This window comes from Choloepus didactylus, chromosome 17 (assembly GCF_015220235.1).
Source record: "Choloepus didactylus isolate mChoDid1 chromosome 17, mChoDid1.pri, whole genome shotgun sequence".
Lineage (NCBI taxonomy): Eukaryota > Metazoa > Chordata > Mammalia > Pilosa > Megalonychidae > Choloepus > Choloepus didactylus.
In genome coordinates this window covers 20,635,455-20,662,715 of record NC_051323.1, presented here as the reverse complement: position 1 = coordinate 20,662,715, position 27,261 = coordinate 20,635,455, and the positions used below count along the sequence as shown (strand labels likewise).

Genomic DNA, 27,261 nt, shown 5'->3' with positions numbered 1-27,261 from the left:
AGGGTGAGCCAGAGGTGAGTTTCCAGGCTGGGTCTTTCAGGCTGCTAACTGATTGACTGGCACCAAAATACAGGCACCCCAGTATGTGCATAGAGATTACTGGGATCCTTCTGGAACATGGCCAGGGACCTACAATTGGAGCACAGGCTGGCTCCATACTGCACTGGGAAGGGCCAGGGGAGGGACCAGCTTCTGCCATTTTTAAAACTGTTTTCTTGATTCAGCACTCACCCAGTTATTGCAACCTTTTAACTGCTTCCTGGAGTTTTGAGGAAGATGGCTTTGCCTGTTTTCGCCAAAGATTTGGGGGGATGGCACCCTGGAACATTTTATCCCTCCATCTTGGTCCCATAAATTCATTTTATATATGGGAATTTAATAGAGAAGCAGAAGAAACAATCAGTGAACTCAAAGACAAGACTTTGGAATGATGAGGCTGAGAAGCAGAAATAAAAGAGAATGGATGTTCTTTTCTCACTATTATTTTGTTATTCTTATTATCACTTTTTCTGGTACAAGGAAAATGTTAAAAAAATAGATCGGGGTGATCAATGAACAACTATATGATGATAATGTGATTGGTTGATTGTATATTTTGGATGATTGTATGGTGTGTGAATAAATCTTATTTAAAAAAATAGAGAAGCTGGGTGGCTGAAATTGAAATTGAAATTCTTTTTGACTTCTGAAATCCTGAGTTCTTACTTTAAGATCTCTAACTGATTGGATGAGGAGACTCTCCTTATTGCTGAGGGCAATCTCCTTTGTTGATTGTAAATGCAACCAGCCATAGATCCAATCAACTAACTAATGATGTAAATCCATCTATGAAATATTCTTACAGTAACAATCAGTCCAGTCCTTGCTGACCAAATGATTGGAGACCGTAACCTAGCCAAGTTGACCCATGAAATTTATCATCACAATCGGATCCCCCAATGGGCTTCTTCCTTTTGAAAGAAAACAGAGTTAGGTCTCTACATCATATCATAACAATAATAAATTTTGGACTGATTAAATATATAAATGTAAAAAAGAAAATTGTGATATTGTAATTGTAAAATCTCTGTGTAATTTCTGGGCATGTATGCTTCTGGGACTTCTTATACAAAAAAGAAAACAGAAGTCATTATGGAACAGTTTGATATATTGATTCCTTCTAACTTTAAAATTTATAATGGTGACAGTGGGAGCATGCTGGTGTTGTGGGTACCTTACAGTCAGAATGTCTGTGCAACCAAGTTACCAGGAGGGTCTCCATTCAGAGACAACTCTCAAGATTTTCGGGAGTTTATCCACTTCCATATACCTGTATTCAGCTGGAGTCAGTTACCGGGTGTTTTTTTCATAAATGGAGTTCAATCTTGTAAGGAAGGGTAAGCCTTATTTTAATGTTTCTTAAAATTACATCTCTGCTGAGGTGGCCTTGACTGTGGAAAGCCCCTGGCTAGAGTTGCATGATACTCTTTAGTGACATAGTGTCATTCTTGCCTTATGGTTTAGTAAGATTACTGGCTGTTATTAATTTTATAGCCACAATGTGTCTTTACAGTATACATACCAGGCACATTCATCAACAGAGAATGATTGAATAATTGATGGTGCAGCTGTACTATGACTATTATGCAACTATTTTTTTAAAAAAAGAGAGGATCTGTAGTGTTTACTTGGAGAAATGTCAGTAATCAGAAAAGTGAATAGCAAGCTAATGTGTAAATTTTTGGAAAAAAAGAATAAAGAACCTCTCCCGTTATGTGCAAACACATGTTTGTGTATGTTTGTATGAACATAAGGAAATGTATGGAAGGAAACATATCTTATATGACATTGGTTAATTGAGGGTTTGGGAGAATGTGTTGGCATTTTCTTTGTTGTTATTGACTTATTGCCCCTAGCAGGTATTGGATTTTTAGTTTGAAATGAATATCCAATAGATATGTTTTTTAAAAAAGACTTTTCTTTCAGTCTTTCTTATGCTTATTATAATGTGAATAAAAGAAACACACTTGCTTGAGTGCTAGATAAAACAGATGTCTGAGACTCAGCATGGATAGTATGATTTGTGTTGTATCAGTAAGGCAGGGCTTATGAGATTTATTAGATTTTGCCAATGACTGACTTTTTATGTTATTAATAAAGTATCCTTTAGAAGTTTTTGCAACATAAGGTTTTTCAGTGGTACAATGAGGATTAAAAATATTTAGCACATAGGTAGGTATTTTTATTGTGAAATGACATAAAAAAGGATTTTCAGAGTGTTAGGATTTTTTTTAACTCAGGAAGCTTAAATAATTCTAACTTCCTGCAATTTTGAGTAGCAATGATATACATCACATCACTGCTATGGGGGTGCAAAAATAAAAAAGAAGGGGAGAGGATAAAGGTAGGCAAGATCATACAAAGCATTATAACATCAAGTGCCAGGTAAGTGTTGCGTATTCTAATGTTATCGAAGGCAAGAATAATCACGAAGACTTCATGGAGAAGATGAGATAATACAGCTCTGAAAGGATGAGCACAATTTGGATAAGATAGTTATGGAATAGGCAAAGGCACTAATGTGGCTACTTCAGTTTTGCAGTAGGCGCCTTGGAACGCCATACACGCGGGCGCGCCCCCTTCCGGAACCAAGCTGCTCTGGCCCCTTGCTGGAGCCTCCGACAGAGCACGGTGCCGGTGGTACGCAGGCGCGGGAGTAGATGAGGGCTCGCAAAGGCTTGATAGGCGCGCATGCGTGAAGCTCTTTGGAGGCGGTAGCTTCTTCGGCGTCGAGGCTGGAGGCTGTGTGCTAAACGGTGTGGGGCGCAAATGGGATCCTGCTGTTAGTCGGGTAGGCATAGGTAGGACTGCTGGTTTGCGGGGAGTAGGGGGCCACAAGGCGGGAGCCCATAGCGTGGGGGGTCTTGAGCTTTTCCCGTGAGATCCGGGCCTGCTATTGTATCTGTGTCGCAGCGGCTGCGCACAAAATGGCGGCGGGAAGACGGCGGGGGCGGGAGGAGGTTGGGGGCTCACGGGAGGGGATGGGAAGCGAAGCTTGTCTACCTCGCTGCCGCGTTTATTCAGCTCACTGCCCAGGAGGGCCTATCGGGCGCCCGTGCTAGGAACCTGCCTCGGGAACAGCGCTTGACGCCGTTGCATTGGGTCGAGGCACGAGAAGAGCCTTTTTGCAAGGCCGGGGCGGCCCCTTCCCCATCCGCGCAGGGCCTGCGGAGGCCGCGCCAGGCCTGACAACCAGAGGAAGCGGTGGTGAGGGAGCACCGAGGAGGGAGTAGCCATTCCCATCGGGCCTTGAAGAGAGGTGGTGGAGTTTGAGCCGATCCCTTTTACAAGCGACATTGTGCAAGAAGAGTGGAGAGAAGAGCATATTTGTGTTTGGGGCTGGAAGGGGGAGTTGGGATTAAGGGCGAAATGTTAGGATTCAGCGGCTTCTTTGGCGGGTCGGTGTTTCCTATGCCTGCCTTGTGGGGGTTTGAAAGCGAAGAAAATGTCACCTCCGTGAGGGCTCGTAAATGGCTGTAAGACTTATTTCCAGATTTCTCAGAGGAATCGTGAATACAGAAATTAGCGGGTTGTTTTTGTGTTGATTTCTGGCTTGGACCCCATTCCATTAAAGGGGAGAAAATGTAGATCACACGTTTGAATCTTTGAGGGCGATTGGGACTGTTAGATCTTTTGTTGTTTGAGGTAATTGCGAATGAGGGAGACTTAATGTTATTACAGAATCTTTAATTTAACTAGGCGATGAAGGCTGCCTCAAACTAATTTTTTTTAAATCTTAAAATTTGCTGTTAGGCGAAATTTGAAACACAAAAACCTAGTTTAATCCAAGGGAGTTCTGAGGAAAATCGTGTTACCATAATCTAGAGCCTTACATTGTTTCACATTCTTTTTCTAGCCAGTTTTGGAATTGTGTACAAAAAAAATTCATTTATTTTTCACACTTGTAAGGATTAACTTCTTTTTCAGGGATATTATGGTTGCTGGTTTAGATTTGCAGTTAAAATTGATATTCTGGAAAAAAGTTCACACAAAAAAAGATGAATTTAAGGACGTTTTTTGCAAAAATAAATGTGTAATTTACATTCCTTCAAAATAACTTTAAAATTTTTAGGCATTCTAGACTTTGTGGGTCTATGTTGCATTAAATATATATATATATATATTTGACAGTATTTCACTTTATTTTGTATTTCATGCTCTGTAATATGTACTTTTAAATAATTATGTGGAGTCTTAACTGTTAATACACTAAAATATGCTTGGCCATTGCCTTCTGATGGTTTGTGTTGGAAAAAAACAAGGGTAAAGATAAAACAGTTGAAAGAAATCACAAAATTTCATTCGTTTTTATGAACTAGATTTCAGAATGTGTTCATATCACAATTATTAACTTGAATATTGGTTATTATTTAAGTTTGTAACTTTTTTTTTTTTTTTTTTTTTGCATTTTGTTATGGAGGTTGGATACAACACAGACTCTGGTTTAAAGGAAGGCTTCTCACAGTCAGTCATTTTGTCCTTCATGAATGTCTTAACATTTTTTTCTTGGGTGCACTTAAGAAGATGATATCTGGAAATTTTGTTTTTATGTAGTGAAAGAAAATGAGAGACAAATAGTGTAGTGGAAAGGAAATAGGCTTTGGAATCAGAAGATCTGGATTCGAATCCCTATTTTCCTCTTACTATGTGTGTGATTTTGGGTAAGTTATTTTAGTATTTCTGAACATTTTATTTCCTATCTAAATTGGTGATAACACTGTGTGGGATTATTGTGAAGATTAAGTGACAATGTATGGATTAAGTGACATAATAGGTGCTTTTATTTTTATGGCAAATTTTGAAGTGCATAGGCATCATATGATAGAAAATTGCAACTTGTGGATATTCCCTTTGATTAAAAGGAAGAGGCTTAAAAGAATTGACAAAATTAATAGGGTTTCAAAGCTGAAAAATCATCTTTCATATATTTTGTACTTCTAAACCTTATGTATGCCTCTCCTGTAGCACTTATCAGAATATATTGTAACTATTTATTTATGTGATTGTTATGTTCAGCTTTGTTTCTGCCCCAGTGCCTAGTATGTATTAGATGCTTGGATGTCAGAGTGAATGAACCCAGCTGGTAGTTGGCAGAACCTGGACAAGAACTCCGATAGTGCTCTTGTGCACTATGCCTTAATGTGTACTGGTTAAAGTTCGAATAAATCTGTCCAAATTCTTAATAAAATGCTTTACATACTAAAAAACAGTGCTTCCGGTATGGGTACCTAGTCACATAGTTTGGACTGTTTTGCAAGGAAACAGAAACTAATGAACGTTCAGATATGGTTTAGAGATCCTCCAAACTGAAAGTAGTTATGGCTGTCGCTGTTGCTAAAAAAACCCCAGTTTGTATCCAACTTTATTTATTCTTTCATTCCTTCAACTTCATTATGTTTACTTTAGCTTGAAGTTTGTGGTTAACAATGAAAATAGAAGGAAAATGGGTATATAGAAGATGAGAAGAGAATGGAAAGGAAAAAGTGAAGAAAAGGTGAGGTATGGAAATAAAACACATGTTCAGTGAGGGTCAAGAATAACGGGTTTTGGATTGGAAAGATGAGTTCAGGGAGCATAGGGGAAATAGCTTTATGACATTTGTTTTGTTGATTTCTTAGTGGGTATTTTGGTATACATATATTTTGGGTTATCATTTTTCAACTCTTCTGCACCCCTTAAGTATCAAAATGCATTTATTATTCCACCCCTCTCTAAAGTTTTTATGTTCAAGTCTTCATTTTATTAAACTTCCAACTAATTTCCCTGTTCTTGCTAATGAATGAATGTTGCCAACTTTCTTTTCTTTTGAATTTCTTTACTTTTCAAGTAAACTCATTTTATTATGGAAAATTTTAAACTTACATAAAAGCAGAGGAAATTCCATAATGATCCACCCACATAACTATCTCCCTTGACAATTACCAGTAATGGTTGGTCTTGATTTCTACCCCTACCCTAATCTCCATTATTTTTAAGCACATCCCATATCATATCAATTTATCAATATATAGTTAAGTATTTTTCTCTGAAGTATTAAAAATGCTTATCAAACCTAAAATAACTAATAATTTCTAATATCAGATCATATTCATGTTTCCCCAGTTGTGTCTCATACCACACACATGTAAGGTCTATACATGGCAGTTGATTGTTATTGCTCTTGAGTCTGTTTATTTTTAAGCCCTCCATCCACCTTTTTTTTCCCTGCAATTTACTTGTTAAAGGAAAACTTTTCTTTTTACATATTATTTAGATAATTTTTGCTTTTGATTTGAATTTTAAATTGTACACAATTGCTACATTCCAATTTAGGAAATACTGAGAGGTGGAAATAAGCACTTAATTCCTGTTTCTAATACTGTAATTTTCAGAAATTACCTGTTTTAGTAAAAGGAACAGACACCTACCTGCTTTTTAAGTAAAACATTTTGTTTAATAGTTAACGTGTTTTGAGCATCTATTGTGTGTCAGGAAGTCATAATATTAATTAATCTTCACAATAACAGTCTGAGGTGGGTACTTTTTTTATCCACAATTTTTCATATGATACACCTGGGGCTTCGGTTAGCCCGCTTGTTCGGGGTCACTTTGTAAGCAAGAAGCAGCTCCAAAATTAAAACACTGAATCTAGGGGTTTAAGTTCTTAAGACACTATGCTGCACTACTTCTAAAGCTGAGTTAATAGTGTTAAATTTTACTTAATGGGAGTTAACCAATTTTGCATGAAGTCATTTGCTGGCACCCCTCCTAGCAGGGTGGGTATCTTCAGATCAGTGGAAATTTCCCCAAAGATCATATTATTATGGATTGCACAGTGGGCTGACTGACTGTCAGTAGTTAGAGAGTGAGCATGATACAGAAAAAGAGACAGACCGAATGCAAAAATCTGTTTAGGATCGATGCTCTTTATCATATTGCAGGTTTTCTGCCTTTTGCCGTATTTGCTTACAGTCCTTTTTACTTCAGTATATGTTTATAATCATAGTCCCATGTTGGACATAAAATCTTTTTGACGGTAATGCCCTGTCTTTTCCCTCTTTTCCCTTTTTTCCCCTCTCTTCCTCTACACACACATCCTCTACCCACATATATACAGTTATTGTTTTTTCCTGAACTATTTGAGAGTAAGCTACACACATTAGGCTCCTTTATCTCTACTTCAGTGTCTGTTTCCTAAGAATAGGATATTTTCTTTCATAACCATATTCTAGTCATCAACTTCAGTAAATTTAACATTGATAAAATTATTTAATCTATTCGTATTCCAGTCTTGTTGGTTGACCCAATGATGTCCTTTTTAGCAGTTTTTTTCCCCCTCCAGTACAGAATCAAGTTTTGCATTTAGTTGTCAAGTCTCAGTCTTTTTAATTTGTAGTATTTCTACAGCCTTTATCTTTTGTGAAGTTGATTTTTTGTTGCATACAATCTGTTGTTTTAATAGAACATTTCTAATTTTGGATATGTATGATGTTTCCTCTTGATTTGATTCAGATTATGCATTCCTGACCAGAAAAATCATGTAAGTGATGATGGGTCCTTTTCAGGGTAGCAGATCTAGGGGCGCATGATGTCTTTTTGGCCCTTTGTGGGTGACATTATGTTTGATTAACGTGTTGTCTAATTTTTTTCCCCTTTGAACTAATCAGTTTGTGCGGAGACATTCATGCAAATGCCCTAATCTTTGTCAGAATTACCCCACTGATTCTTGCCTGAAGAAGAATTTTTACCATGATGGTTGCAATTGATTTTCTAACTCCAGCAGTTCCTGTATGTTTACTACTAGGTAGGACTGTATTTACTAGTAGGTACTCTGCACTCCGAAAGAGCCCTCCCATCTCCGCCACTGGTTGACTGATTGATATGGATGTAGGGACTCCCAGTTTTTTGGTGGTTTATTGATTTATTACTTTTTTAAAAAAATAACTATCTTTTGAGTTTGCCCTCACCATTTCTCTCTCTCGTAGTGTTGGGTTGTCTTCTAAATGAACTCAGATGGCAGGCTTTCATATTCTCATCCAACTTCCTCTTACCAAAAGGAGTCTTTATTGTTAATCTGAACATGTCATTCCCCAAATTAAAACCCTCAGACAATTATTTCCATTAATTGCAAGGTCAATACAAAGCCCTTCGTGAGCTGATGATTGACATCTTGCACAGCTCATTTCCCAGAGTCCTCCCCATCCCGGCACACACCTACCTGAGTTTGCTTCTGCACAGCTCTTCCTTTTTGGCTAGCTGGAATACAACTCAATCCCAATTCTGCTTTGTTCACCTTCTGAACTATTAAGTATTTACTAGCTGTAGCCTATCCCCTGCATTTCTAACGCTGAATTTCAATGATTTAATTTAATTACATCCTTCTTTAATTAGAGTGAAAGCTGCTTAAGGACTATCCATCTGTAGAACAGCATCACGTGTAAGATGGTAAGGTCTTTAATGCCTGAATATTGCTAGGCGGTATTTCAACCAGGTCCGTGTGCATTCCGCCTCATGCTCCATTGTGTGGTTTTCTTGAGTTTTTGTTAATGAAGTAAAGCATCGATGTGTGAAGAGTTCACATACTCCCTAGGTAGCATAGTTATTTAAATAAGAACCTGAGGAGCAACTTTGACCTAAGAAGGTTTGGTTTAGTATCATGGTTTAGCCCCTGATTCTCAGACTTTAATGTGCCCATGAATCACCTGGGGATCCTAATTTATTACTTTCTTGATTCCTCCATTTCATATTTGTATGTCTTGTCTTCTACACCAAGACCTCTGGTTCCCAAAACATTCATTTCTTCAATCCTATAATGTATCTAAAGTAGTTAGTTACAGAATTGCATTGTCCATACATGACAAAAAACAAACCTATTAAAAAGAATAAGACTTTATTTGCAGTTCCTCCTCTTTCTCCAGCTCCACCCAAGACTGAGGGTACGTAAGTCAAATACTGTGTTCATAAGTTACTTGGATTGGTTTTCTTTTCCATCTTCAGTGTTCTCATATTCATTTGAAATATGATTGAATTAATTTGCCTCAGTTTGCTTTCAGTTTTAGATTTCCTTCCCCTTCACTCTGCAATAAGATGTACTCTGAAAAGTCACTCTCCTCTCTTCCATCCTTTCTATCCATTATCCTTTATGGGTAGCTTCATGATTGTCTGCATTAACTTTCCTTTGTTTCTTTTTATAACCATAAACAGATATTTGTATGTTTTCTCATTTCCCTTTGTTTCTTATACAAAAGGAAGCATAATATATGTGCTCTTTTGTACATTGTGAAGACTTTAAGCTTCTTACTCATTTGTCCAGATTGTTTTAGGTATGTTTAGTCAAAGATTTCAGAAACTCACCTTTAATTGCTTTGGTAAGATGGGAACATTTGGCCTATGCACTCTACAAATTAAGTCAAGTGACAGGGAGACCAGTGATGCAGTTAGGCCTGAGGAATAATTGGAACTGGGTATTGGATGCCTTTAGTACTGTATTATTTATCTCTTGGTCCTGCTTTACTTCTATTATACTGGCTTTATTTTGTTTCACTGTTTTTAATTTCTCACTAGGCAGTAAATACGGCTATTAACAGCATTTGAGGTATGCACAACATTCACCACTTTCCTCATTTCTAGTAAAAAAAAAAAAAAGGTCTGATTTCTTGATTACTTCAGCTTGAATCAGGTAGTTTCTCTTGGACTGCTCCATTATATTTATTGGGGTTGGGGAGTTAAGCAGGACCACTAGTGCACATCTCCAGGATGGCACCGCTCAACAGTGAATGCAGTGTTTTGCTCTGGAGACACCCGTTTATGTATGCAGTGCACATGCTCTGAAAAGAGGAAGTTAAAAAGGCTTATTTGTCTGAGTACACTCACATACTCCTTTATCAAAAAGTTGTTTTTCTCGAAATAATAATAATATTAAGTCATTGCCATAGAGGGTTGTTACTGCATGGGCCTCATGAAGATCTCTTCCTGGCATTGTGCATTAGCAATTAATCTTCTATTCTTTTCAAATCTCCTGAAATCATGACGTTTATCAACCTTTCCAGGTGGCACTGAAGTTTGTGATACCTTTCATAATGCCAAAAAATGTTTCTAAATGTCTTCCTAATTTTGTTTTCCAATTCTTTGACCATTTCCTTGAAGGCATCAAATTTTCGCATTTTAACGTCCGGCATGATACTGTGGCACTTTCAGCATTGTGATTTGCATGTTTTTTGTTAGACAAGAGGGGACAAGACTAATGGTAGAAAAAGAGTTGGCCAAGTTATCTATCTACATGGTAGTCAAGCTTATAAGATTGAGTGCTAGTTAACCCAAGGAAAGCGTAAGATGGCATGTTAGTGTTTGTGACTGACTGTACAGTTGGACTCATTTCTACTAACTGGCCAGTGTAATAACTGCATTCTTAAATACCAAAATGGTTTTATGTATTCTGCGACAAACAGTGTTGTAAGAAAGCAGCACCAAGTTATGTAGGTATATACCGAGAAAAATAATGTTAATGATGGTTTTTCTTTTTTGGTAGGATTATGGAAAACCCAGTTGTTTTCTGCATAATACGAGGGTGGTTTTCTTTCCTTTTTTTTCTTTTTTTTTGTAATAAACATGCATTACTTTTTATAATTAGTTTTTTAAAAGCTATAAGTAAATTTACATTTTATATAGCTGAGATGCAGCATGGAAAGAACACTTGGAGATGTATGGTCTATAAGATCTTGCTCCTCACTTCCTGGTTAAGTTCTAAGGCTTTACTTTTAGTCTGTAAACTAGGATTCCCTCACTCGCTGGGTTGTAGTGAGGCTCAAATGAGATAATGAACATGAAGGTGCTTTGTAAACCATGAAGAGCTATCAAGTCTAAGTGTGGGGTTTGATATAAATCTTTTCATTATGAATCTAAGAGAGCTGTTAGGATTAGCTGGCTAATTTTTGATGATGCTTTTGGATTCTAAGAGATGTCACGTCTGCCCATATCTGTAAGGGCAGATTAAGGGTTCCTTTTTTTCCTGAAAGACTTTATGAAAATAAGTTCTTGATTGTCCATGGTAGTGGACGTCTTAGATTATGGTGCTGTCTTTGGAATCCATCAAGCCATTTCTTCATGCCTGCCTCAAGAACCCAGTTTCCACTAGGTGCTTCCAAAATAATTTTTATGGTTAACACTATATTGAATATTTTTGTTTTAGAGTGGCATGTTTTAGTTCGTAAAAGGACACAAGAGTTTTTGACTGCTACTTGTCAAAAGTTTCTTGAGTTCAAAATGTTTTGTGACCATTGTGACCATTAAATATTCTGTTTTGAAGAATATTCAGAAAAACAAAAATGTCGATTGAAAATAACAAATAGTGGAATTCTAATTTTGTACGGTAAAGTTTGTTGTATCCTGCCCCCCTCCATGCCCATATATATACAAAATTAGAAGGAACTATATCAAAATAATAGTTTACTCTGGGTGATGGTTTTATTTACTACTTTTTATTCTTTACTGTAACAAGTATGGATTATATAATTAGGAAGAATTTTATTTTAAAGCATAAATACTTAATTGCGGTTGTTTTCAAAGGAGACAGTAATTAAGAAATCAGATCTCAACTTAGTTTTTTTCCCCGAATTTGTTTAATGATTTCATAAATTGGCTATGTATAAATTCCCGTAGGTGAACAAACCTCTTTATGACTGGAGCTCCTGGGGCTAAATGAAAAAGACTTTATAATGATTGCCTTAATTTGGTTGTTTTCCAGGTGTTAATGCTAAATTTACCCTTTTCTTATGGTTCCTGTTTCTTGTCATAATGTTTACAGGTTTTATCAGTATCATTTTCAAAAGGCAGGGGTTTTTCTTTGGTGTAATATAACCTAATTCTTAATGAGAAGTTTCTTATCAAGGACTCCTTTGCTTGTTTAGCTTAATTTATTTTCTTCATTTCATAGGTTAACTTCTACCAAAAGATAGACTGAAACAGAAAAAGTGAAATGTGTGTTTAATAACTGATAAAAGGTTAGGTGGAAAGGGAGAGTTTGCGAATAATGAACTAAAATGAGACTTTTAAGTTTGAATTTGTTACTCATATTTTGCCTGTTAAGGATAACAAATTAATTTTGGTTTTTGTTAGACCTTGGTATGGTAATGTTAAGTTGGATTGAAAAGATTGACTTCTTTCTTCTTCAGTAATCCGTGTAAGTTTTATGCTCTCCTCCCTTTTTTTGTTTTCTGTTAAAATATCATACTTAATGTTTAGTACTTAAAAAATTTTTATTATAGAAACTTTCAAACATGTAAAAATTTTTTCATAGATTATTTTAAAGAAAATCCCCAGCACATCATTTCATTTGTCAGTACTTGAGTCTAACATTTGACTCTTTATGCTAGTGCTTTTCTGAATTTATGTAGATAATTGTTGCTTTTGAGTTTCTAATTGCCAGGGAAAAGGTATAGCTTTAGACTAGATTATACTTTTGTACATTTGGGGAGCTTGTGATTTTTTTTTTTCCAGATCCTTTTGCATTTTACTTTTTTTTTTTTTTTACACTTTTACTTTATTGTGGATTATGGCTTCAAAATACTTTTATAAATGAACAGCTTACTTTCTGGATTGCTTTTACCTCTGGGGTTTCAGAATACCTGTTACATTGTGGTTCTTCCAGGATAAGTTTTGTTCTTTAGAGATTTAGCTGTATTCTTGTGAATCTTTTAAGGTAGAAAGAGGTGCTTTGAATGTGAATAGGAATTTTAAAAATAATTTCTGCTTTTGCTCACCTCTTAACACCCCCCCCCCCCCCGCAAATTTAACTGCCCTGCAGAGGCAGAGATTTAAAAGTTACTGATATTCAGGAATATGGTTTGGCTGCCTGAAAAGCCCTACTCAACAAAGGAATGAGGGAAGGAGAATGGAACTAAATCAGACACCATACATAATCCATAGAGGAAGATATTTTTCCAGATGAGAAAACTGATACTCAGGATTAAGGTTTAAGTATCATGTCCAAGATCTCGATAGTAAGTGGTGAATTTCTTGGACTATAAATTCAGGTCTGTGTGATCAAACTGCTGCTCCTTTTAATCCATCGTACTGTATTTTAAGGATGCCTCCATCCTCAACCTACCTTACCCTTCTCATGTGGTATACAGAGATACATGCTTTTCATGCTCTGAAATACATTTTTAAAAAGTGGTTAAGTATGGTTGAAAATTCTCTTGGCATTATATTTTGGTCTGTATGTATCTGTCAGTACTAAGAATAGTAGACATCAGGTACTGATACAGGAGATTTTCTGATGTTAATAATCTTTAAAATTCTGAGGAACATATTTTCCCAATTTTGGAAGTGAGGAAACAGGCCACTAAATGGCAGACCTGGGATTCAGACCCATATTTATTTGTCCTCAGTTTTTTTTTTTTACTCTGCCATGATACCTACTTAAAGACCTTCTTTTCGTATCATTAACGTGGTAAGTAACCCAAGAGTACAAGTGTTCTGTAACTAAGTGAATTGAGTTACTGAATAAGATGTTTTTTCTTTTTGTTTTTGTTTTTAATTATCAAGCTGCCAGCTTAGAAATGAATTTGAAAGTGCATATGTTAGTTACTGCTGTGGAATGTAATCAAAGAGATTCTTGTGAGTGGGACTTGGAAAAAATCTTGAGGAATAGGTTTGATTCAAAGAGGTAGCCGTATTCTAGGTGGTAGAGTATAAATGTAAGTGTGGAAGCTGTAATGCATCAGAGATGGTCAAGAGATAGTAAATAGATTAATTTGACTTTAACGGAAGGTTTTAGTTATTAATAGGTAGTAAAGTATGAAGGATAGATTGGGATCAGATTGTAAATATTAAATGCCGGGATGATGAGTTTGAATAATATCTTACAGGCAGTGGTAAAGTGGTGAAGATTTTTATGTAAAGGAGCGATTGCTAAAAGAAATGTTTTAAGAATATTAATCTGACAGAGAATGAATTGGAATGGAGACCAGCTGTGGTGTAGAGTGATGAGGGTTTGTACAAACCGTACTGCGGTTGATTTGCTTAGTTTTTCTTACGGGATTGCTAGCACTTTGGCATCCTGATTGTGGTTTTATTTGGCTATGAAACTCCAAAGACTAGTACAGTGACTGTCGTATAATAGGTTCTTTAAAAATGTTTAATAAATTGAATGAGAGATTTTAAACTCTTCCTTCTCCACTAAAAAATAAAAAAAGAAGGGTGGAGAAGGGTCTTTGATAATATAGAGCCTCTGAGAACTTAATGACAACAGTAACTTAATATTATCTCCTCCTCACCCCACACCCAGTGGCATTCAGGCTTTGGACACTTTTCTAAGAAGATGCTTTACTAAGAATGATCTTTTGACCTATTGCTATTAACTGCTAAATACTTCTCCGTACCAAAACCCAAACAAACAAAAGCCAGTATTTAGAAAGTTGAGATGAACGCAAGTGGTGATAGCAGGAAAAAGCATCAGGCATGTGTCAGTTTCACAGAGCTGGTAGCTAAAAATTGGATAGAGGGAGAGGGAGTGGTGGATAGGCAGTAGTTAAAACCACCTAAATTTGGCCTTAAAGGCCTAGATTCTGAAACCATTAAGTAGTTTCTTAACCTCTCTGGTTTATATGCCTTTTTGAGAATTAGAAGAAAGTTATATTCTCCCAGTGTGAATTTATCGCCCCCTCTACTATCATCCCCTTCCACCGAAAAAACAAAAACACTTTTCTGGAGTACAGTTCAACATCAAGAGTTTTTCCTCTGATTTTCTTCTGTAAATTTTGAAGCTTCTCTTAATCCAGAAGGTGTTTTCATATCTTTTGTATGTGGTTCCTGACCCTAGCCATTAAAAGCTTTGATTTTGAATACTATGGCTCGTGCTCTGGGTCCCTAAAAAAATTCTTTCAGAACTTCTATTGATATTTTTAAGCCATATATAATTCCTCCCAAGGTACTGAATGCTATATGGGTGGGAGAATAAGGAAAATGAGAAACTTGAAATACCTTGCTATAGCACTTATTAGGAATTGCTCATTTTAAAAACATTTAAATTGAAATGTAAATATTCACTTCTCAGCCATTAGGAAACCGACTTATCCATAAAATGTCATATTTTTTAATGGTTTTGGATACCAAAGGTTGTATTTACTGTGGTAAGCATTTGTTCTAAGTACCTGGCTATCACTTGTTATACCTTGATTGGGTGAATTCTGTGATATTAATGATATTTTCAAATTATCAAATTAGTGAATGCCGTCCTTGGTGAAATCCCTCGGGTTTCAGCTTCTCATAGCAGATTTCAAGTACTTGAGACTCTATTTTTGGATTAGAAACTCATTTGACTTTATTGTTTACATAGTTACATAGGTAATATGATTGTATAGGCATTGCATCTTTAACATTCATTTTTTTGTCCATATATTAATTTTGAAAAGCCTGTAGTTAAAATATTACTAGTGTTGTATCTTGAGTGATTCCCACCCCCCCAATTAAATTGACATTGACATTTACAGATTTTTCTTTTAATCTTCTGGTAAAATCTCTATAGTTAATATTCTTCAAATATTCAGTAAATTGAAGAAATGAAATCAAGAGTAGGGGTGAAAATATGTGAAGATGGCAATTAACAATTAAATGCCAAATAGAGGAGGTAGAAAGCAAGGAAGAACATATAAAAAGCTGTAGGTAGTAATAGTGAATTGGAAGGGAAATGATTAACTGGAGTATTTCTGAAATACATTATTAAAGGTGAAAAAAAGGAGTTTTTTAAAAAAATATGGTAACTTATTAAAAAACAATTTCAAAAGGGAGTTTCTTTAATGTTTTTTCAAGTAAATTCATTACTTTGGGGCCTTTTTTTAAATTTTTAATTTTGAAATAATTTCAGACTTTCAGGACAGTTGCAAACATAATACAAAACCTATACAGAGAACTTCTTCATATCCCCCACCACTTAGATACCCAGATCCACCACGGGGGCCTGTTTTTCTTTGGAGGGGGAGTATGTTTTAAAACTCAAATTTATTCTTTTTTTTTTTCCTATATGAATGTAAGCAATTTCATAGGAAAAAGGGATTAGTGAACATTAAGCTTTTTGTTACCTTAAATTTGCTTTTGATATTTATCAACATTCATATATGCATAGATTTTAAAACCATTGCAGTCAGGATACACGATGTGTTTATCCTAAGTATTATTTTATATATTCATTTTTAAACAGCACAATCCACATACTTACCTACCAGACAGAGTAACTGGATTGTAAAAGATTCTTCAGTTTCTCTTTGTATATCCAGTTTTTAGCACATAGCAGTGATAAATTTAAGTTAATAATTTAAAAATAACTAGGTAGCTAATATTCCAAGGTTACTTACTTGGCACAAATTCTCAGGTTTCTCCCTGAGTCAAAAGTGCTTAAACTTCTGTAGCTTTTTTTTTTTGTTTTTTTGTTTTTTAATTAAAAATTTATTTGAGAAATTGTGGGTTTACAGAAAAATCATGCATAAAATACATATAATTCATGAAAGAACATTTTTATAATTGTACTATTAACATAGTCGGCCATTTACAATAAGGTTCAGTGTTTGTGTTGTACAGTCCTATGTGTGTTTTTCTTTTTTTAATTCAATTTTATTGAGATATATTCACATACCATATAGTCATCCAAAGTGTATAATCACTTGTTCACAGTACCATCATATAGTTGTGCAGTCATCATTCCAATCTATTTTTTGAACATTTTCCTTGTACCAGAAAAAGTGAAAATAAGAATAAAAAATAAAAGTAAAACAAAACACCCAAATCACCCCCAAACTTTTCATTTAGTTTTTTGTCCCCATTTTTCTACTCATCCGTCCATACACTGGATAAAAGGACTGAGATCCACAAGGCTTTCACAGTCCCACTGCCACCCCTTTATGCTGCATTGCTATACATTCATCTTCAAGAATCAGTTTGTAGTTTGATAGTTTCAGGCATTTATTTCTAGCTATTTCACTGCACTAAAACCTAAAAAAGAGTTATCTATATAGTGCATAAGAATGCCCACCAGACAGACCTCTCATCTCCATTTGGAATCTCCCTGTAGCTTTTGTTTTTGATAAATTGCTCTGCAAAAAGAATTTCTTTTCAGTACCACTAATGTTTATGGATATTTTTCCTTGACCCTGACTACGTTTACTTTTGTTTGGTTTTTGTTCACCAAAGAACCTAATACATAGAAAATTAGTTACATTCAGTTTCAAACTAGAGAGTCTACTTGAGGTTCTGCATCCAAAATCTGGTGTTTCTCACCTTGAGTTCATAGCTAGAGAGCTGGAACATTGTAACATAATTTTTTGTTAATTTCAAGGTTAACTTGAATTATTGCTACATTTAAGTGAAGCAGTTTTTAGATCTCTGAAAGACTTGGGTTCTCTCTTTTTTTTTAATAATGGTAAATTTTAAATATATTTGGAATAGAATGGTAGATAGTGAAACCTCAAGTACTTGTCATCCAGATTCTACAGTTACTAGCTCCTGCCAATATTGTTTATCCACATCTACCTTGATTATTTTTAAGCTAATTGCAGACATATTTTGTCATAAGTATTTCAGTCTGCATCTCTAAAAGATAAGGAGTCTTTAAAAGCAATACTATTACCACTCCTAAATTAACAATACCTTAATATTATTAAAGAATCCAATCACTGTTAAAATTCCCTGTTATCTCATTTTTTTAAAATTGTTCAAATCAGGATCCACTTAAGGTCCATATGTTGTATATACTGATACTTGAATGGTCCCTTATGTCTGTCTCTCTTTAAATTGTGTCCTTTAAGCTTTTTTAGGCCATGAGTTCCTTTGAATTCTAATGAAAGCTGTGGATCTTTGGAGAAGGAAGATAAAATACACATCACTTCCACCCTCAGACACTTAAATTTGCATGTGTTTTCAAGGGGTTGATGGTGCTTCTAGCACTCATGAATCCCCAGATTAAGACATTATTAACCCTTATAGTCATTCTGTCTGTCTCACAATTTTTTATTGAAAACCAAGTTGTCTGTCAGGTAGATTTTTCAGGTCGGATCTGAGTGTTGATTGCATCCCTGTGATATTAACATGATTCTCTACCTGTTCTGGTTCCTGTTCCTGTTCCCATCCTTGTGACACCCCTACCCCCCGCACCCCCCCCCCCACCGCCACCACATTTCCTGTAAACTGGTAATTAAATCTAGAGGTTTAATCGCATTCAGATTCAGGTTCTTTTTGCTTTCCAAGAATACTTCATAGTGTGCTTCCATCAGGAGACATAAAATTCTGGTTGTCTTTCTGTGTGATGGTGTGATGATTGTAGAGATCCACTAATTCATTTGTTGGAAAATAAGATATTCTATCATTCTTTAATTTATTTGCTGGACTAATTTTATAAAGACAACTTCCATTTATCAATTATTTGATTACCTTGAAGTACAGTTGTTACAGAAAAGGCAGAATAAGAGTAAGTAACATTATGAACTCATGGGTTTATATTGATATGTTTCAATTCATTGCATTTATCTTGTTGATGTTCAAATTGTCCCACTTTTGGCTGGTGAGGGTCTCTTCAGGTTGATTCCTAAATTCTTTTAATCTGACTCCAGTGGTCTTTGATAGCTTCCCTGCTATGTACAAGGTGTTCCAGGTTAATCTCATAACATTTTCTGCCCTGTTCCTGGAATGAGCCGTTTTTCCAAAGAGCTCTGGTGTCTTTTAGGAAAACATTTCTGGGCACTAAGGGTGTGCATTGCTAATAGCTTAGTTGTTTTAGTTCTTTTCAGATTTATATAATATTAAGAGTAAATGTGTCATGAATTATACCGATATTTTCAATTTGAGTTCAGGATCACACAGAGGTGTTATTTAATTTTAACAATCTGTTATTTCCTTTTTCCTATGAGGAAATTTTACCAATATAATTGTGCATTTACCATAGTTCACACACAGCAATCTCAGAATATCAACACCAGTAGTAGGAATAAACAGTATGATTACTGAAAACAGTTTAAGGGTTTTTTTCCCTTCCTAATTTTTATCCTTAGGTTATATATATATATATATATATATATATATATATATATAACCTAAGGATAAAGCAGAAGTATAATACTCTTCATTCCTTTTTATAGTTGCAAAGTGTAGATGCACTGTAGTTTATACAACCAGTTTTCAGTCTCTGCAAACCCTCTTATTGCAGAACATGAAAAGGGAAACTAACAAAAGATTTTCTAACTATATTTAATCGTTTCGGTTTCTCTAATTCTTTTGAAGAATTGCTCAGTGTTTAAAACTAGAGTTCTGGCTTAATCACCATATGCCATCTAGAACAGTATTGTTAATAATCATTTGCTAACTAGGTTAACAATATCTACTCTACTATGTTTATTACTAAGGAGACAGTTTCTCTAAATTTTTAAAGAGTACCTAGAATTTTTTTTTTAGCTGTCCTGAATGATCTGATACTTGATTTGGAAAGTTTATTCCCATGGATTGATTGAGAAGGACATAAATTTCTGTGCTCTTATTAGGTGTTAGCATTTGCATTAACTAGTTTTTGCCTGGGGCATCACTGATAGGTCTGAAAAAGAAAAGGTGATGATGACGCTTGCCTGTCCTTAAGTTAGATTTGAAGAAATAATACTTCAGAATTAGAATTGCAAGAGAAGTTTATAACATAACCTTATAAATAGAAAGCTTGAAATAAAACAAACATCCTTTTTTTAATAATTCAATTTTATTGAGATATATTCACATACCATGCAGTCATACAAAGCGTACTATCAGTTGTTCACAGTACCATGTAGTTGTGCTCCATCACCAGAATTAATTTTTGAACATTTTCCTTACCACACACACAAAAGTAATAAGAATAAAAATTAAAGTGAAAAAGAACATTTAAAGTAAAAAAGAACACTGGGTGCCTTTTTTTTTTTTTGCCTCCATTTTTTTACTCATACATACTTTTAATTAAAACATCTTACTGGAGTGGATGTGAATGATAGCTCTAAAAGAGAAGTCTAAACAAACAGTAACTTTCCTAACTGATTAAAAATGTTCTTATATATGTAAATAAAAAATGAGAATTATACAAATAAAATATACTCCTTAAATTTCATTCACAAAGAAAACACAGGCTATTTCTTAGTAAGACTTTTTTTGACCATTGAAGATATGCTACCTGGCATATAGACTGCAGGCAGACTTTTTATTATATTTTTAAAAATATATTTGTCAGTTCTTACCAGTGCCTACACTGTGTTTCATGCTTCTGATTTAAAGTTCACGTGATCGTAGAGGGAATTCGAATAGAATTGGGAACAGCCGAACAAATATATATTAATATATCATAATTCTTCTCTTTATGATGTTTTTATGAGTTACTTTGTCAGAAACTTCTCTGCCAGAATTAAAATGATATGGTAGCACAAGGAGGTGTCCTGTGATTTTGCATCAGTGGATTACTATCTGAAAATGTTACTCACTATAAACTAAAATGATATGGAATATTCTAGACTGAAAACTAGGAGCCTTGGATGAAAGTTAGAAGTTTTGCTATATAAGAAACTTGCTCTCTGAAGAAAAGATTGGCAGAAGAGCCTTACTGGAAAGACGTGCTTATAATGATAAGTTTCCCAGGGTATGAATGTTAAGAGAAACTTTCCCACTTCCAGTTAGAAGGTCCTGGGATCAGAATGCTTTAATAACTGGTTGAACAGACTTCCAGCTTGTCTTCCCAAGAGAGAAGGGAGAGAGGTCTCTCTGAGAGAGCTAGGGCTGTTAACTTAGTATTTAGTACCCTGTCCTCATGTTCGATTTCATGAGGGAACTAACTGTATAGGAGATCTCAGTGTGTGTATGTGTTTTGTTTGTTTTGTTTTGTTTTGTTTTATAAGGCTCCTAAAAACTACAAACAAGCTAAACTTCAGCTTATTGATGATAGAAATTCCTTAACTAAGAAAAGCCTCTTTAATTCTCTTCATGTGTGTTACAGATTGTTCTGTGAAAGACTAGTATCTTTTTAGGACTGAAATTCAGTGGCTGATTCAGTTCTGCTGGTTGTTAAAATAGTGGATATAATTCTGTCCTGCTTAGGAAATAGCTGCTTAGCTGCACCCCTGTTTCCCCTACTCTTCCAGTACCTCCCTCAGTACTACCCCAGCCACCACCACCTCATGATCCAATAACTAAAAGGCTAAGAGGGATGTAGGAACGAGGGGCTCAGGACCTTGCTTCCACACTATAAGGCAAGTTACTGTTCTGATTGTTCATTGCTTGTACTTGACCAGTTACTAAATGTTTTGAATATCATCCTTCTGTATAGCATGTAGAAAACTGAATTTTGGAAAGTGCAAAATGATAACGGGACTTCTCAGAATCTTTAATGTGCTAACAGGCATTGCACATTTTAAGAATGGTAGTATGTGCAGAGCTTTTCATACTTTCTTGGTGTGGGCACTCCTTTGTGGAAGACCTACAAGGACACTAGTATTCTGCATAATAACAGTTTGTGAAGAGCTGTGCTTTTCTATTGTATAAATGTTTACTTATGTCATTGAAAGATAGTGCTAAGCACATTAGGATATACATCAGTTGGTCTTTGTCTTTAAAGAATTTGAAATGTAGGCACTTGGAACTGATACTTGTTATCAATTGCTTGCAGTAATTAGATGACTCTGCAATTGAAATCTCTTCCTTTTGTGTTTTTATTACTGGGGGAGAAAGACTGGAGGAACGTATGCACCTGAAGTTGAGAGAGGAGTGTTCATCGAATAGAGAAAATGGTGCATAGTTCGAGGAACTAGATGACAGACTGACCAACTTGCTTCCTCAAGCAAGGATTGTTTTTGTTTAATGATTGGAAATATTTTTGTATATTTCCTTATCCTTATTATATATAAGGTGGGCATATTTCATATGATAAAATGGTTGTTTGCAAAGATCTGGAGTTTACTGTAAATGAACATTATTTACAGGATTTGGATTTCTTTGTACAATAAGCTTGTCTCTGCTGCTTTCATCTAGTGAATCAGAAGTCTGTGTACATGTTGTATTTTTTAGTTAAAATATTATGTATGTTAATTTATGAGAACTTTGGATGTGATCATTCAAATGGCTTAATGAATGTATGAATGTCTTCTGAGTCAGAGGTGGGGTTACATGCTTGGGAGATGAGACACAGTGAGCATAAGCCTTCATTTGACAGTAGATTGTTGGAAAATACCATGCATTTAAGCACAAAAACTTAAGATAGTAAAAGTTATGAGTCAGATATAACACAGGCAAATAAAGTTTGTTGGAACACACACTCTGGGCTTTTGTAGTCGTGGCAGATTTAATGGAGGCTTATCTTCAAGGATGAATAAAAGTTCAGGACAGGGTTATTTTGTTTTGTTTTGATTCTTGGAAGAGATGAGGAGAGGAGGGAAGAGAAGAGAAGGAGCAAAGACCTAACTGGAATAAGTGGCTGGTAAAATTAGAAAGGTGAAGATTGCTTAGATTAATTGGATTTTAAACATGAAGCTAAGAGGTAAAGAATTTGAGATGCTCTTGGGGTTTTGAACAGAACAGTGATGTGATAAAAGGTTCTTTTTAAATTTGGTGGTAGCATGCAAGATGGTTGGAAGGGAGAATGTTAACTGATAAAGTCTGTGTCTTAGCCATATTAACATTTTACTAACAGTATGTGTAAATAAAGGAAAAAGTATATAGTAGAATTATTGATAAAATTGTAGGTTGGACCAGAAGGCACTGATTATCAAATATGATCTGTAGCAGACATAGATGTCTCAAGACCTCACATTTCCCATCCTGCATTTCCTTCAGACATAAAAGTACAAAACTGGTAGGAAGCCTAGGCATAATCGATGCTTTTTTAAGAAAAAAAAAAAAAAAACTGGTAGAGGGAAGGCAAGTTGTGTGGCTGCTGGCCTTGGTCCTGAATAATAACTAAATGACTATTTCTCTACTAAGTGGGTTGGAGTGGGTAGTGCTGCGTTCTGATTGGCTGGGAAGCAACCATTTTCAGACATTAAGTATCTGGGAACTGCAAGATATTCACATCTATTAGTGTTTAAATGCTGGGATTATGGAACCAATTTACCTTGAATGCAAATCCTGACCCAACCACTTACTTTTGTAACTTTAGAAAAGTTACTTAACCTCTCTGTGCCTTAGTGTCCTTTGAAAAACTATATTATCTCAGAAGTTGTGAGAATTAATTAATCCATGTGAAGTGCTTAGAACAGCAACTGACACATGGACAATGTTCTATAAAGTTGTCATTGTTATTATCTATATAAATATCTGTATTGACTGAAGGGAATCCAAGAAGAAAAGGACGACTGGTTGTTACCTGTTATGTTGTATGTTATGACCAATTCCCATGCCATTGCACACTGCTTTGTTAGACATTGTAATTAAATTATTGGGGACAAGTTTTTATCTTAAAAGAAACTACCTAATAACAGAAACCTAAGTATAGTTTAATTGTTATGTGAAATCTATTAACTGTGAAGGCCAATTCCAAGGAAGAATGTCTTTGAAAGATGGATCTCATAAAACTTAAAGTTCCTATTTTCATTGTTTGTTTAAGTCTGATAATACACTTACTGTGTTTGTGTTTCTAAGTATTTTAATGCCTTCATCTTCTTTTCAGTATTAAAACTTAAAGTAAATCTTCAAATTTTTTCAAGGTTATTTAAAAGGAATTATAATTACCATTCAGAATATAGGACAGCAAGCACCCAGTGCAACACAATATACATGAACTCAGGCTTGAGGTTTGGGGTTTATATTCTGGATTTGGGAAAGAAGAGAAGAGAAAGTGTTGGGGGAAGTTTAAGATCCTCTTAAACCCTTAACTCTAAAAGTATATGAAATGCAGAATGGTTTCATGGCTTTATTTCAAAATGTTTTACACTGGCTGTAGAACCCACTTCATGAAGTAGTTTGAGTTAAAATGATCTAATATTTGTGTTTTAACTTTCAGCTTTGTGTTATTCTTGGAAAATTTCGCACCACTTGTGAATTCCTTGAACCTGGGCATTGCAAACCCACTTCTTTTGGGCCCATCTCCTTTGTACTTTGCTCAGATTAAGACGCAGTTGGCGCTTCAGCAGCTGAATGCCGTTGCCTCACATGGTTCAGCACCACCTTATAATATATTAAATCAGGCTTTTTTGAAAATAGCCATGTCGAGACCCAGGTTTAATCCTCGAGGAAACTTTCCACCTCAGAGGCCACGAGCACCTAACCCTTCTGGGATGAGGCCTCCAGGACCATTTATAAGGCCTGGATCTATGAATCTTCCAAGATTTTACCCAGCAGGAAGAGCTCGTGGAATTCCACACAGATTTGCTGGCCATGATTCTTATCAGAATATTGGACCACAGAGAATGAATGTTCAGGTAACTCAACACCGGACTGATCCAAGATTGACCAAAGAAAAATTGGATTTTCATGAAGCACAACAAAAGAAGGGAAAGCCTCAAGGTGGCCGATGGGATGATGATCCTCCTATATCTGCATCTGTAGGAGTAAAACAGAGTTCTATAACACAGGTTACAGAGCAGAGTCCTAAAGTACAGAGCCGCTATACAAAAGAGAGTGCCTCGAGTATATTAGCAAGTTTTGGATTGTCTAATGAAGACCTGGAAGAACTCAGTCGCTATCCTGATGAACAGCTAACTCCTGAAAATATGCCATTAATTTTGAGGGATATAAGAATGCGGAAAATGGGGCGCCGATTACCTAATTTACCTTCTCAGAGCAGAAATAAAGAAACACTTGATAGTGAGGGAGTTTCAAGTAATGTGATTGATTATGGGCATGCAAGCAAATATGGCTACACAGAAGACCCACTTGAAGTACGTATTTATGACCCTGAAATTCCAACTGATGAGGTCAAGAATGAATTTCGGTCACAGCAGAGTATTTCTGCATCTGTTCCCACTCCAAATGTGATGCGTAATTCTTTGTTTCCTGTTGAAGATGTGTTTCGACAGATGGACTTCTCCAGCGAGTCCTCCAATAATCAGTCCTTTTTCCCAGTTGAGAGTGGAACCAAGATGTCAGGCTTACACATTTCAGGAGGCCAGTCAGTCCTTGAACCTGTAAAAACCGTGAGCCAATCCATTAGCCAAACAGTTAGCCAGACGATGAGTCAGTCTCTGATTCCTCCATCTGTGAACCAACAAGCTTTTTCATCTGAACTAATTTCAGCTGTAAGTCAGCAAGAGAGGATCCCACATGAACCTGTGATTAATTCATCTAACGTACATGTTGGATCAGGAGGAAGTAAAAAGAATTACCAGTCAGAAGCTGACGTGCCCATTCAGTCTCCCTTTGGGATTGTGAAAGCATCATGGCTACCAAAGTTTTCACATGCTGATACCCAGAAGATGAAGAGACTTCCAACTCCTTCTATGATGAATGATTATTATGCAGCATCTCCAAGAATATTTCCACATATGTGTTCTCTGTGTAACATAGAATGTAGTCATTTGAAGGTGAGTGTTTTTAAAGATCACTGTATAATGATACTCAGCGCGTAAATTTCCTCTAAATTCTGATATGTATGCTGGTGTTAACTAAGCAGTATGGAAATGGCAGAAATTAGTTTTGATTGCAACATCAACACTTAGTTGTAATCTGTAAGTAGTCCTGGCCTAAGTACTGAACTGAGTGTTAGGCTTTCTGTATTCCTTTGACTGGGTATACCACATAATTTGTCCATGTATTTTGAACTTATAATTAGTTATGATGAACCCCAAGAAACTTATGCAACATAAACTGTTTCCTTTAAGACAGTATCATACAAATCATCTTTAAATAAGAGAATTATGTATTTCTGTTAGTGTGAAAGTGTAAAAAATTGATATAACACATTTATACTGTACACTTTTTAAGAGACAGTATATTGGAGCCTTGCATGTAACTACCTGTTTTGGGTAAAGACAGCTAATGCTTATTTAAATATTTTCCGACTGTATATGGCTAGTGATTTTAAGTATGTGATGATAAGGCACTGCCTAAAATTACCTAGTATGTAGCAAAATTGAATCAAGATGAATGAACTATTTGGGGACAGCCATGGTCTCAGAAAGGAGTGTAGTATGATAGAAATTTTAGAGAAAAATATTTAAAAAATAAAGAAGCTTTGCATACCTTCATGGTTTTTTATACTTAGAAGGTGCTAGAAGGTAGGTTAATGTATAATGTAGAACATACCATTTGATGGTAATTATTGGTAGAGTTGAATAGGGATTTCCAAATTAGTTTTATTTACTTACATATTTGGAAGCCACTGTTTCTAGTTACTAATGTGATTTGTAAATTTAGATTATAAATGGTAAGAAGGGAATATGCTTCCCATAAGAACCAACTTTGATTCAAGGCCACAACATTGGTTGTGTACCTGGAATAGGTTTAAATATCCATAGGTGTTAATCTTATTACTGTTTTGTTTTTTTTTCCCCCCTTCTTCCAGTGCTCTCCATTTATTGTCTTTTATTACCCACTCACCAGGTTTCAGCCAACAGAGTGTGATACCTAGGGTTGAAGTCTTGTCTTTCAGTCAACTTAAGCAAAAGAATCAGCCTTACTGCTTAACAGTAACCCTCACAGCAGTAATTCTACCTCATTTTAGCCAGATATACTACTGTTTTCTAATAAAATAAAAGTTGCCTTACTCCCATTAAAAGGCATAGCAAAGTCTTTATCTTGAAAAATCTCAGAATGATTCACAGTGCTTTGGAAGTAGCTCTGGCCGCTAAGTACTAAATTGAGTGTTAGACTCTTTGTATTCCTGTGACTAGGTATGTCACACAGTTTGTCAATTTACTTTGATTTTTTAATTAATTATGATGAGTCCCAGAAAATGTTGTTTTGATATTTTAAAATTAAAAATTTGAAGCTTTGATTTTTTATTCTGTAGAGTAGAAAGGGTATGTATTTGTTCAGTGGGCATTTGTTGATTATCAGTTTTTTATACAACTATATATTTGATGCTGTGGTAGAAATGAAGAACTATATATGATTAAGTCCTTTTTTTGAAGCAGCTTATACAGTCTCATTGAGGAGAAAAATTACACACCCAAAGAGTTTAAAAAAAAAATTACAGAGCAATAAATGGTTTGGTGATTGTATTTAACTTGTGTGGGTATGCTATAGGGGAGATTGATTTCAGGCTTATATTAGTTCAAGCTGGCATTGTCAATTTACCAATAGCTTTTCTGTATCTAGTGGTAT

At 35.4% G+C, this 27,261-nt stretch overlaps 1 protein-coding gene across 4 annotated transcripts in view; it reads left to right on the top strand.

Moving 5' to 3' along the window:
• Positions 1–27,261, top strand: part of ZNF638 (zinc finger protein 638) — a 170,173-nt gene that overhangs the window by 73,227 nt on the left and 69,685 nt on the right. For 2 of the 4 annotated variants that reach the window (XR_005212412.1, XM_037807372.1), the window contains one exon: positions 24,002–25,520. Coding sequence is in view for 3 of the 4 variants with exons in the window: in XM_037807372.1 (XP_037663300.1) it covers positions 24,204–25,520 (1,317 nt within the window). In the remaining variant the exon portion in view is untranslated. Of the gene's footprint in view, positions 1–2,738; positions 2,841–24,001; positions 25,521–27,261 lie in introns of those variants that run through there. The other 2 variants (XM_037807374.1, XM_037807373.1) reach the window with 2 other exon arrangements.